At 40.5% G+C, this 14,281-nt stretch overlaps 1 protein-coding gene across 8 annotated transcripts in view; it reads right to left on the bottom strand.

The window, feature by feature from the left end:
• Nucleotides 1-1,554: 1,554 nt before the first annotated feature.
• The window catches only part of ATP8A2 (ATPase phospholipid transporting 8A2), a 377,887-nt gene continuing 365,160 nt past the window's right edge, over nt 1,555-14,281 (bottom strand). For all 8 annotated transcript variants that reach the window (XM_034410593.3, XM_034410583.3, XM_087894716.1 and 5 more), the window contains 2 exons: nt 10,753-10,844; nt 1,555-6,085 (listed from right to left, as the gene is read on the bottom strand). In XM_034410593.3, coding sequence (XP_034266484.1) covers nt 5,988-6,085; nt 10,753-10,844 — 190 coding nt within the window. In that variant the 3' untranslated portion in view covers nt 1,555-5,987. The remainder of the gene's footprint in view (nt 6,086-10,752; nt 10,845-14,281) is intronic.

The following is a 14,281-nucleotide window of genomic DNA, read 5'->3' on the forward strand; positions in this document are numbered from 1 at the left end:
TGGGTTGCCCCTGGTTTGGACCGGTTCGCAAGAACCGGTAGTATAACCGGCGGGAGGCCCCGCCCACCGCCCCAGATGTCATCATCGGCGATCTGCGCATGCACAGAAGCAAGGCGACCCCGTTGCGAACCGGTAGTAAAGGTAAGTAGAACCCACCCCTGCTTCAGATGGTCATGCCATTTCCTCCAAGGCAGGGGTGTCAAACATGATTTCATTGAGGCCGCATCAGGATTGTGTTTGATCTCAGGGGGGTCGGGGGGCGTAGCCAGGGTGGGCATGGCCATCTTGATATCACTTGTGGCAGGGGCACCTGTGGTGGTCAGGGGGGATCCTCCTGCTGCCCTCTACCAGTAAAAACAGAGCCTGGGAGAGCTATGTGCGGCCCTCCCCGGCTCCATTTTCACTGGCAGAGGCCTGGAGGCCGTTGTGGCCAAAAACAGAGCCTGGGAGGGCCGTTTTCACTGGCAGAGGGATGGAGAAGGCCGTTGTTGGCAAAATGGGGCCCTGGAGGGCTGCACGCAGCCCTCTTGAGCTCCATTTTTGCTGGCAGAGGCACCGCGGGCCGGTCCTTCGCTATTTCCAGGGCAGCCCCACGGGACACATGATCTAAGCACCCCGTGGGCCAGATCCGGCTCGCAAGCCTTGCGTTTGCCACCCCTGCTTCAAGGGATCAGAGGGTTGTATTCAAAATGATGTTACAACGGTCTAGAAATGTTTTCAAAAACTGCTTTTCTGCCTATAGATATTGAATTAAAGAGTTTATTAAAATGGTTCAATAAGGATCTTAAAAAATAAAGTAGTGGGATTGACAATAGCTTCCCAAAACCAGAAAATAATAAAAATGGATATGATGAGGTGGAAAATGCATTTTGCAAAATGCTTTTGGAAAGATGTCAATGGAGGTTCTCAGTCATCCAACTCATAGTTATCCCAAAAGTGCTTTTTTCAAAAGGCAACTGGATTTTATTTTTCCTTGAAGTTAGAACTGAAGATGCTTCTTGGATGAGACGTGAAATGTCCTCAAGGAAAAATAAAGTCCAGTTGCCTTTTTAAAAAAACACATTTGGGATTTTTTTGGAAGATGAATAATTCTGCAAATCTGTTTGGAAGAGCCAAAAGTACTAAAAAATATTTAAGGTGAATTTAGACTCAGATGTAAAAATGTCAATTTATATGGATGAAAAGCAACCAAGACCTAAGTGAGTTGTTGCTTTCCTTGAACAATACTAATATAATTGGATTGGAACAACAGTTAATATATAGAGAATTGGGGTAGAGGATATACTATATGTGATTAAATAGGCTGAAATTCATTAACAGTTTGGGAAACCACCAAGAAATCCTCTGTGAATTTCTCAAAATTATTTAAGACTCATTCTAATGAAACAGACATGATGCATTCAGAAGGAGGCAAGGCTTTCAAACAATCCATAGCCACCTACTGTGTTATATGTAATAACTATAAATATCAAATTCATTTACTCAAACTTTCAAGATAAGACAGAAGACAGTATTTACTTGGCATTTTTAAAAATACAATTATATACGTGTGTGTATATATAAAGGTAAGGCTTTTTATTTACATAACACTAGATATGATAAAGCTACTGTCTTTGTACATAATAAATTATTAGTTTGGAAAGATTACATAAAAGCAGAGCATATCAGTTGTTTTCATATGGAGTTACCTGTTCATGTCTTCCCAAAGATAAGCGGGACTGCTCTTAAACTTATCTCCCCTCCCAACAAATGACAAATAAGCAAACAAAAAGGACAGAGATCTCCATATTTCTTTTTCATGCTAGAAAGAACACATGAGTATTGTTAATGGTACTGAATAGTGTCATACGTGAGACTTGCAAGGTTGGTGGGATCAGAAGAGGTGAATTTGTATACTTTCAATAATGTTGGGTTCCTTCTCTGAGGAAAACTGATGGAATCTCCCTGGTTTGGGATTGCTTCATTTTACTTTGCCAATAAACATCAACCGCTATAACGCTCCAAGCTACCATTACAAATGTGGCTTTTTCCAAAAGAGAGAGAGGGGGAAACTGGGAAATGCTGTTAATAATAATTTCAGATCTCTGAAATACGCCCTCCCTTAAAAGTCTGTTTATTTGGGACAAAGCCATTTCAGGCAGCTCCTGCTCATTTTCACTTGCCTTAAAGCAGATTTGAAGATATGAAAAATGACTTAATCGGTATGTGAGACATACACCACAGGAAAAGAACTAGATGGTTTTGACCTAATAATAGGTAACCTCAAGATGTGTATATACAATAGAGCTATCAGATCCAGCCTGCAAAAATCTAGATGGCCAGTAAATGGAAGGGGTTTTTGTATCTCTTTGCTGACATCTTGTGGTTGCCTTGGTTTTTGCAGCCAAAAAGTTAAAATCCAGGTGGTCCTCAGTTTATGATGGCAATTGGGACCAAATCTGCCATCAGTAAGAGACACGGTAATAAAGTGAGATGTTGCTGGCTGTGTCGCTTAGTGACAGCAATTCTAGTAGCCCCAGTTCCCATAAACCAGGCTCACATCGATTGTTGAATGAGGATCTCGCATGACTGCGAGCTCTGAATTCTCCATTGATTTTGCTTGTGGGAAGCCAACAGAAAATGTTGGAAATCAAATCACATGATTGTGACTCACTGTGACATTGCAATTTCAAGCCAGGAGCTGCATTCACATGACTGTGGGATGCTGGGTCAAAGAATGGTAAGGATTGTCATGAGCATTCATTCAGCACAGTCTGAACTTTGAAAGGTTGCTGAAGAAATGGTTGTAACCTGAGAACTCCCTGTAAAGAGTTGATTTCGTTGTGTATCCTGTAAGGAGCTTCTTTTCAAATAATTCTGTGAATTTAACTTTTTGGGTGTAGATCTAACAGATTAACGGAAGGGACCTTGTAGGTCATCTAGTCCAATCCCCTGCCCAAGCAGGAGACCCCACACCATTTCTGACAGATGGCAGTCTAGTCTCTTCTTAAAAGCTTCCAGTGATGAAGCTCCCACAACTTCTGAAGGCAACTTCTGTTCCATTGGTTGATTGATCTGTCTAAACTCTCTAATTCTCAAAGTCTTTGGGAGAAATTAATTAGCTAAACTGGCAAAATGTATTGTTTAACTTAATCCTTTGCAAGTTTCCTTAGAAGTAAGAACCAATGTAATAAATGGGTCTTACTCCCAGGATTGCAGCCTAAGCTTTGCAGTATAGTTATTAACTTCAGCTGTTCAGATTTTAAGCTCTGAATTCTAGAAGGACAATTGGTTTGTTTACCTACTGATATGGATAAATGTATATATTACTGTATATGTATGTATATGAACATAATGGAATGGTAGATAGGACTGCTAATATTTGGGGGGTGGGATTAGGGTAGGCTATATAATGTGATTTCAGAAATCTGCCCCAGAAAGTTATTTTTTTGCAGATCTTTCTTAAGTTATAGTGAACAATACTGTGTGAACCTGGAAAAAAAATGTTGCTCCTCTAAGAATCACACTTACTTTAATGAACTGACTTCTTAAAGCAACAGTCAAGTCTGGAAAAAATCAAATTGTGTTAAAGAACAGGAAGGAGGTGCTGTGTTTGTACAAGGCCTACAGCATTTCTCCCAAATTATTTTTAAGCTCATATAGTGCTAGTGGATGCGATGTCTTTCCCAGTTATGGTCCAAGGAAAACCGTTAGAATGCTGTGGAATAATAATAAAAACTTTCTACAAGAAAATGTTAATTCTTAAAAGTGGTACATACTGAATAATGACATTCAAGTACTGGAATTGATTTCAGGCCCTTCAGCCTAGATAAAGAGATGGTTAACTTCTTTTTGCTGGCTGAGTAGATCTCTCTGTGACCAAATTTTCTTAAATCTACCTATGTTCCAGAGGACTGTCAGCAAAAAGGACTAATAAAGTGTCAACCTTTTAAGGCCTTATATACAGCGCACAGGATAACCGGCCGATGCACCTGAGGACAAAGTTGCAATGGTATTTATCTTAAGCTATTCAGAAATGTAGTGAGGCTGCTAGGACTAACTAAGCCTTGCTTAGATAGCAGCACCAGGTGAATCTAAGGGCTTTATTAATATCTTGCTTTCTCTGAAATCATGCAGGATTCCAAGGTATTCCAGAGAGGTCTGTAGAGATTCTCAGTCGTCCAGGTCATGGTTGTCCCAAAGAAGAAGCTTCTTGGATGAGAAGTGAAACATCTTCAAAGAAAAAACAAGAAAGTCCAGTTGCATCCTGAAAAAAGCACCTTTGGGACCTTCCAGAGAAAGTATCAACCATTCAAGCAAGGGTTCTTTGCATTTCTCAGGATTTCATTGAAAAAAAAATCCAGAAATTAAAATAGCATGGAAAAGAAAAGTTAGGAGGATATCCTTTTTGTGGAGCTGTGAACACAATTGTTTACTGGCATGCTAACTAGGCATGTCAACTTATTTTTCTGGTAGGATTTTTTTTGTAGTGTTAACAATACACGACAGGTAGAATTATTAGCAAACAGAAGGTCCTTTACTAAAAGTGCTACCTTCTCTTTAACAGAATTATCTTTGCAGCACAGAAAGCCCTGCCAGAAGAAGCAGACAACCCAAACAATAGCCCAATATTTTGCAATACAATCTGGATGTATTTGTAAAACCAATCCTCACAGGACATTGTTCCCTGAAGTGGCCATGCCATGACCTTGAGGCTGATTTTAAGAAAAATAAACAACCATCACTAACTGAAATTTCCCTCTACTTGTTGCAATACTTCCCACAACCATAGAAAACATTTAAAAATCCTTATGCCATTTCTCCAAATGATGAATAGAAACAGAGATACTTAAGTTACTACAGGTTAAGTCTTCATTTATTTCACTGATATATTTTCTCAAGGGAGGAAGTTACTTTTTCATTGTGTGTTTATTTGAAAGGAGATCTTGTTACATCATAGCAAAAACTTGGGGGTCACCTTAATAGGGACCTGTAGTTCTTTCCTGATCTTTCCAATATGTAGTCTTATACCATCTCTCAAAAGTTCTAATGAGTTTCTCAAGCAGAAGATGTTAAGGCACCAGCTTGTCTTTTGCCCTTGTGCGCTGGAGTATTTTAAGTCATGAGCCACAGTGGGGACAAAACGTTAAATTGATTAACTGACTTTAAAGCTAGATACTTTCTTTGTCTTTTCATCAGAACAATAAGATATTTTTTCTCCGTTTCATACCAGAACAGATCTGTCTCAGGACTTAATAAAAAGCTGCACTTCAGCTGTAAGTTTGAGATGCAGGCCTGCCATTCAAATGACTTGGGTGATAGATAGTATTGCAGCAGAGTAAATGATTGTGGATGTCTGTGTGTGGTTTGCGTAAACAAGCTAAGAATTCTGTAAAGTATTTCGTCTAGTGCTGATCCATTCCAAGACAAGCTGTTGATGATTGTTCTAGGAGCCTTAATTCTGTCCTCTCCCTTTTTTTCCCCTGGGTTATATTTGCTTCTCTGTACTTCTTCGCCTCTCTGTAAACATTCCAGTCAAATAAACAGTGAGTATTATAAAGGCTTCATACATGCAGCTAAGTCTGGGCATGAGAAAGTGGGAAGTCTGAATTCAGCAAAGATAGATCAGCAACGGGCCTTATCGCCTTTTTGATTTTCTCTGCAAAACCCCAAATACTTTTTGCCCTGCCGTTTGAAAAATGGCAATAGAAACAAAATGTTTTCAGCATCACACCTTGGTCAGCAGAGCCAAATGTTTCATAAGCCATGTAAACCGAAAGAACAGCTGGCTTCCGGCAAGGACTGCTCTCCCACCCCCCTACCCCACCTCAAAGTGTGCTCAAGGTCTGGAAGCAGCATAGAGAACAAACTTGTTGGCTAAGGCCACAGTAAAAAGTTTTCCGGTGTTTACGTTGCTGCTGCCAGCCTTACTCAAGGGTGTATTCACAGTGGACACATTGATCCACATCTCTTTCCTCCAGCCACCAATCACGGGGAAGAAGTCCATGTTATTCGACTCCGGCTCTCTGCTTTGTAGTGTCGTAGGATCGAACAACTTGAGACTGAGAAACGACCCCGTGCTCCTCTTGAGAAAAAGCGTAACCATCTGGAGGGAGAAGAGGAAAGAGCCGACAAAGAGATTTGGAATCAGAGAAAGGTTACAGTTTGTTTCTTTCAAGAACGATGAGAAGAGGAGTGTGCAATGGATGCAATACGAGAGAAGATCAGAAGCAGTTAAACCCAGTTCAGTCCACACAACCACAGTCTTTTTTTCTGATATTCTTTCAGGGTAATGTGGATAACACAGAACAGAAGGGACCATTATCCCAGCCCTAGATCTCCAAACTCGATTGAAGAAAATATGACTTCAGCAACAGAGTGGTCAGTGCCTGGAATGCACTACCTGACTCTGTGGTTTCATCCTTTAACTAACCCCAAAAACTTTAACCTTAAACTGTCTACCGAGGACCTCACACCATTCCTAAGAGGTCTGTAAGGGGGCGTGCATAAGTGCACCAGCCTGCCTACCGTCCCTGTTTTACTGTCCTCATTAATTTATTCTCATTTCCTGTGTTCATGTCCATATTTATACTTATACCTGTTTTCTCGTACATGTTTCACAAACTAAATAAATAAGAACAAAAATCAGGAACACTGACAGATTAAACTCGTCTTCTCCCAAACTCAACATCTTACGTTCTTACCCCATCCCTGTAACCCAAGGGAGAAATATTGGGAGAACTGAACCAAATCCAGAGTGAGGAACGATGGTACCACAAACATAACTGCTGCTCTGGGAGCATTAAAAACAAAAATTGGTCCCACATCCATCATTTTCAGAGTGAACATGAGTCACATACCAAGGCATACAGTAGTTTTTAAGTACGGTGTGAGAAAGGTTTGGAGAAGTGTTTTTCAACCTTGGCAACTTTTAAGATGTGTGGAGCTCTGGCTGGCTGGGGAATTCTGGGAGTTGAAGTCCACACGTCTTAAACAGTGGTGGGTTTCAAAAATTTTTACTACCGGTTCTGTGGGTGTGACTTGGGGGCTGTGGCATGGCTTGGTGGGTGTGGCTGGGTGGGCATGGCAGGGAAAGATACTGTAAAATCTCCATTCCCAACCCCACTCCAGGGGAAGGTTACTGCAAAATCCCCCATTTCCTCCCGATCAGCTGGGAATTGGGAGGCAGAGAATAGACGGGGGCAGGGCCAGTCAGAATTTTTACTACCGGTTCTCCGAACTACTCAAAATTTCCGCTACCGGTTCTCCAGAACTGGTCAGAACCTGCTGAAACCCACCTCTGGTCTTAAAGTTGCCAAGCTTAAGAAACACTACTTTGGAGAGAGCTGGGCCTGCTACCATCTTTCCATTTAAAAATTAACTCCTTAGGTATGAGGATTCTGCTCCATCATCTGAGAGCGGAGCAAATTTTTTTTCCTGCTTCTTCCGCAGTTTAACTTAATCTGCACTACTGTAGAGATGTTTTTTTTAAATTACTCAGACTCAGTGAAGTTTGTCTCCTAAACATCCCAGCTTGGAAACCTTTAGCTTTCTCTCACAGGAACTAATAGATTTTTTTTTCTCCAAAGGACTATACAATTCCACACAAAATAGAGAGATGTGGTATATGCATTTGTGTAAGCAATGGATTTATATGCCTTTTGCATTAAGTAGGGATGAAAGGATCTTTTGTTAATCCAAGATAGGTCCCCAAGGGGCAGAGCATAATTTTTGCTCCTTGTTCTTAGCATATGAACATTGGCAGGTATGAACATTGGAAAGGACATTGAGGCGATCAGGGATTGAAAATGATGTTGATGTGCAAATGCTCTTTTTCACACTTATCCTCCTTGGTAAATGTTTATTTTGTTTTATTTTGTTGTAATTTGTTTTCCTTTTTTCTTCTGTTCCCCTTTTACCACATAACCAGTTTTTAGGCCTTTCCCCACTTGTAATAATACAGAGCAAAGGCTTGTCCTGGTAACATTTTTGTTCTACCATCTCCCCATGATATTGTATTAATCTTGTCCTCATCTCATACATGAAACAAACCTGTCAACCATAGTTTAGTGATATTAAATTAGGCTCTTCTGCCTTAAATTGACAAATTCCGAAGATGGGGTAAGAAGTTAGAGGAAAGTCAATTGATTGCAGTGACTGGAAATGGAGACCATAAAAGTAGGCAGGGATTGGCAATGGAGGCAGTAAAAATCTTGCTGCAAAGATATATGGACAGTACTTCAACTGAACAGGGAACAAATATCCTTTGAAACCAATCTCAGCTGAAAACACACACATACACACACAGTCCCGGTCCTCAGCTTACAACCATTTGTTTAGTGACCATTTGAAATTACAATGGTGCTAAAAAAAGCAACGGATCCTTGCACTTATGACCATTGCAGCATCCCCACAGTCACATGATCAACATTCTGGTAGTTGGCAACTAGTGTGTATTTATGACAATGTCTCGGGGTCACATGATTGCTATTTGTGACTTTCCTAGGTGGCTTCCAAACTGGTGTTCTGCTGAATATTAAAGGTAAAGATAAAGTTTCCCCTTGCATATACGTGCTAGTCGTTCCTGACTCTAGGGGGCTGTGCTCATTTCCGTTTCAAAGCCGAAGAGCCAGTGCTGTCCGAAGATGTCTCCGTGGTCATGTGGCCGGCATGACTAAGTGCCAAAGGCGCACAGAACGCTGTTACCTTCCCACCAAAAGTGGTCCCTATTTTTCTACTTGCATTTTTTACGTGCTTTCGAACTGTTAGGTTGGCAAAAGCTGGGACAAGTAACGGGAGCTCACCCCATTATGCAGCACTAGAGATTCAAACCGCTGAACTGTCGACCTTTCGATCGACAAGCTCAGTGTCTTAGCCACTGAGCCATCACATCCCTCTGCTGAATATTAGCTTCCTGCTTAATTTTTTAAATTACAAGATTCCTGGCAGGAGATTCTCTGGCAGAGCATAGAACCGAGTAGGTGGCAAAAGATCTCTCTGTGAACATAAAGTTGCCTATAGAAACTAGATAGCCCATCTCCAATATAATACAAATTTCTTTTGATTTAAGCTATTGTGTGTTAAAAGGAATCTACTATTTATTCCCCCACTCTCTTTCTTGGTGCTTTGTACTATAACATTATTTGACAAGGGGTAACCGAAGTCACTGAGGACACTGGATCAGTATCATACATTTTTTTTTTTTAAAAAAAGGGCTTTAAAAGTACAATGAAAGTTTATGGTCATGAGAAAAACAGACTTATGATTGCAATTATTCTGAACCTGGATTGGCTCCTTTAACAATTCTTCATGATTAGTACTTATGAGGGATGAGCTAACAGAATTGAATGGATGCCCTCTTCTTTCTCCTTTTTTTTTGGCTCAGCAACCTGGTAAATGTCATGGGACGACTTTGGCAACCTCGTAGAGAATATCTATCAGTACAAGGTCTTTCTCTGCTACTTTTCCATGTGCTGGGATAGTCTTTCTCCCTAGCCCTAACACATGGATTCTTGTTCTGGCAGTCTCTCCAGCTTCACCCTAGCATGAACTGTCATGATAAAGAGGAAATGTTCATATCCAAGTGAAGCTACTCTGGACCCAGTGCAGAACTAAAAGATGAGAGTACAAACCATCAGCGATTTATTTACATGTGTATAAACAGCATCTGTAAATAACTTCTGAATTGGAATCCCATATGTGGGATGGGCAGAAATACAAGAATACAAAAAGCCTTATAGGGCAAGTTGTGTAACATGTGTAGAGACCATTTTTTCTTCTTCTTCTAATCAGGGATAGACTTCAAAAATTTTAGCAAGGGGTTCTGCACGGTTGCTGGGTGGGTGTGGCCATGGTGGGCGTGGCCTAGTCGGCCTCCTGCACCATGGCGGGTGGGTATGTTTTTGCCCTCCCTGGACTCCGGATGCTTTGTTCGAGCCTCCGGGAGGGCAAAATTGGCCTACCCAGGCTCCAGAGGCCCTCTGGAGGCCGGAAACGGGCCCATTTCTGGCCTTCCCAAACTTCCGGTAGGCCCATTTTTCGCCCTCCCCGAGCCTCTGTGCACACCCTGCATTTAACACTTAACTCTTCCCTAAGGACAAATAGGAACTTAAATCTCAAGGAGAAATAACTGTGCTGTTGTTTTCTGAGTTTTTCAAACAGCCATGGATCCCCAGCCAATCTAAGTAACATAATGGGGGCAGTTATATATCGGGAAAAAATCAAGATGTATATTAATTAGTGCTAAGGAAATTATGTGAAGTTTATTTTACTGAAGCAGTACCTGAATCATTAATGCAATGAGATTGCCACTTTGAAAAAAAATTACAATCCATATCTGAAAATTGTAAAAAACTGTGTAATTCTGCCATACAAAAGCTTCATTTAAAACCATTTCAGATGTGTTATTCTTCTGAATAGCTTACAAATACAATAATAGTTTCCTTTGGATATGTTTCTCCTAATAAAGAGATTCCTGAGAGAGTGGGCAAATAAAAAGATTTTGCAAACCCTGAAGTCTACTTAAAATTTTGGAAAACACAGACACTAATTCCAGTTCCAATTGTTATGTTATTTTTGGGTCAAGTTCCCCTTGGAATCTAATCTTTGTTTTGCAAAGTTACACAAAACATTGTTTTGTACACAAAGTGCCATTTATTGCTTGTGTGTACTTTCATTTATTTCTACAGAGGTTTTACATGCAAGCTCAAGGCAGACTTTTACCTCTGTGGTATTTTAAGAACTGAGACCCTCTACACATGGTATAATACTTACGTGACACTCCTTGCTGGACAGAATGAGCACGGAAGAGGCATGGAGGGGTCTTTCTTCCTAGCCTTTTTAACAAATGGTCACGTTCATTCATGCTGCAAGACAAAAGGTCAAGTCAAGTTAATCTCCAGAGGTAGATTATGAAGCACTCCCTTAAAAAAATGGAATACATTGCGACAGAGCAGGACTTGTCTCCATTTTTCTAATCCGTTTTTAGAATAAACAAGAACTGAATGAATTCTAATGTCCTCTCAGTATGTGGACATTCAGATTTAGTATTTCAAATTAACAATAAGGTTCCAGAAGAGCACATTACATGCTTTTGGCCATCTGCTATTGTGTCAAGGAAAAGGAAAGGCAAAAGGAAAGAGCAAGACAAAGTAATATAAAACATGTTAATATATCTGTTATACTTGTATTTGGTCCTGTTCAGATCTACTCATCTTGGATATAGTGATGACGATGACGACGTTGATTTCAAGAAATGCTTTTTTTTGTTTTTCATTTCATTTACGGGCCCATTCAGTCAGATCAAACACAAATGCTAACTCATTGGATAGGAATAGCATTCCATGTTTTCCCAAAAATAAGACCCTGTCTTATATTTTTTTGAACCCTGAAATAAGCGCTTGGCGTTTTTGCCATGTGCTCAAAAGCCCAATTGGGCTTATTATCGAGACCGCCTTCTACCGCATAACTCCCAGCGACTGGTAAGATCCCACAGAGTTGGTCTCCTCTGGGTCCCATCAGCTAAACAATGACGGCTGGCGGGCCCGCGGGGGAGGGCCTTCTCTGTGGCTGCCCCAGCTCTCTGGAACCAGTTACCTCCTGAGGTCTGGACCATCCCCACCCTATTGGCCTTCCGAAAAATGGTGAAGACCTGACTTTTCCGGCAGGCCTGGGGCCCTTGATCTCGCTCTTGTGATCCAGCGAGATCCGGCCATGAATGGTGTGAATGAGTTTTAATGTTTTTAATTTTTTAAATTCTTAAATGTTTTTTATAATGATTTTAAATGCATTGTGAGCCACCCTTTGGAGAGGGGCGGCATACAAATTGAATTAATAAATAAATAATAAATAAATATCAGGGGATGTCTTATTTTGGGCAAAACATGTACATGCAAGTTGAAACCACACTGATCAAAGAAAAGCTACATTTTTATGCTTCTTAACAAAAGCAGCAATTCTAAACTAGAAAGAAAACTTGCAAAGGATTCTGCTGAATTCAGAGACACTTTGGAAAATGAAACAAGGAAGATATACTCCAGAGGTCTGTCTGGAGGGAAAAAATAGGCCCCAAAAGATTAGGGTTCCCATGAGAAGGTTTTCTTTAATACATACTATGGCCCACGTGGGGAAAAGTTTCTTCAGTATCTCACTGTATTAAAACCTGTGATCACTCAGTGAAGTTTGAGAGTGAGAGAGTCAATGTAGACAGAAAAAACTTAATGACCCTCAATGCAGAGGTGGGCTGTTGCCGGTTCAGATTGGTTCAGGCAAACTGGTTGTGACCCGTGGGTGGACCTGCCCCCCGCTATTCCATCCTATAGTGCCATGTTTTTGAAGACACACGCATGCGCAGAAGGCCACACTCGGCTATTTGTGCTGGGCGAACTGGTTGTTACAACTGGCAGCAGCCCACCACTGCCTCAGTGTAATTATTTTGTGAAAGTTATAGAAGATGTAATGGTAGGTACCATTCTGGATGGTTTTAAAAGGACATTGACACATTCATTGAGAGTGGCAAAACTAGTATTTGTATCCATTTCATAAGTCTATGGGAAACAGGATGCTGGATTAATCCAACTTTAGTCAAATACAGGATAACTGTTCTTCTGTTTCCTTCCTGCTTCAAATATATAATTTTCTCTCTCCGTTAAACTAACAATAAACACAATAGAGAAGTACTCTAAACAATTAATGTCAGGAAAATGGCCCTGACTAAATCCATAGCATTTTTTTTCCATTAGAAAAACCAACAAATTCATTAATAAGCCCAAAGTATACTATGTAAACTGTAACAGTGGTGGGTTGTTCCTGGTTCTGTCTGGTTCTTTAGAACCGGTAGTACAAGTGGCGGGAGACTCCACCCAGACATCATAATTGACGATCTGCGCATGTGCAGAAGTGCGTGCGCTCCCGTTGAGAACCGGTAGTAAAGGAAAGTAGAACCCACCCCTGAACTGTATCTGCAGTTTTTTCACAAATAAGATAAAACATAAGCCCAGAAACCTGCATAAAGCATGCAAGAATAAATATGTTTTGCTGGAGTGTAGTATAAAACAGCATTTAAAGTCCCCTTCCTGCCACTAAATCAGTTACCAAATTATGCAACAGTATATTCCTGTGCAGCCATACAAGTGTCTTCCTCTTGGGCATCATGGAAAATGGACAGCTTGTGGACAATGATTAATAAAGCCTTACTGAACGGACACACAATATCCAATCAAGTCTCAATAAAATGACACAAAAGAGTCACTTGATCCATCAAAAGTCCTCAAGATAACTTCTAGTACATGTTGCTATTTTCTCCACATGGCAAACCTCAACCCCAAACTTGTTTTTACATAAACAAGAGAGCAGAATTACAGGATTTTTTAAAAAAAAAACACCAGAAGGGTCAAAGAGCTTTAAAACAATCTGGAAAACATCTTCCTTGTCTACAAAATATTTCTGAAAATTGCAATTTTCTGTGTGGATACTCGGCAGCATTTAGCCCTTATCGGATTTTTTTTTTAATTGCAAAATAAAAATAAAAATAAAAAAAATCTTGGAAGAATGCCATGGCACACCACTTCTGTATTGCTGGCCAGAAAACTACATGGACATGTTCTGATATCCACTAGGAAATAAATCTGGCTCAAGGAAATAGTTATCTTTGTTTCTATAGCTTATGGAATATAATGGAGTCCCAAAGAGGACAAAACATTGGGAAATTTCACTTTTAATAATGCTTTTCTATGCCCAGATGATGAATCCTTCCAATCTCATCAAGGAAAGAGAGTGGTGTGGGAATAATAATTCCAGAGCATCACCCAAGTTCCCAATTAACAGCTGTAAAAAGATTTTTTTGTTTTGTCTTATAGACCCATTCCTTTCCTTCCCCCAAAGCCAAGGATCCCTAAGCTTGGGCAGGCAACATCTGTCTTGACACATTCAGAGGAAGAACATCAAAACAAACAGAATAATTCAATCCTGACCGCAGGGTCCCACTGTCTATTTGTTGGAGTAATTAAAAAAAGATGAGATTCACCACCAATTAACCTACCAAGTGCTAATTAGTGTTAATGAGGATTCAAGGCACTTGCTGTAGCTTGACCCAGAATATCCTCCAGGGTTCACTAATTGGCTGATGATAAAAATGGGGCAAAAAGTCTTAAGGTGGATAGATGCAGAAGGATGAATGGACGGACAGACGGACAGACAACAGGCAGGCAGACACACATAACATTATAGAAACTGCAGGCATCCATTCATTCAGGTCTTAAAAACATTCCTGCTGATTCTTCTCCATCACTTTTCCACAACAAAA

Source organism: Pantherophis guttatus, chromosome 5, assembly GCF_059756535.1.
Source record: "Pantherophis guttatus breed Tessera chromosome 5, ASM5975653v1, whole genome shotgun sequence".
NCBI classification, from domain to species: Eukaryota; Metazoa; Chordata; class Lepidosauria; order Squamata; family Colubridae; genus Pantherophis; species Pantherophis guttatus.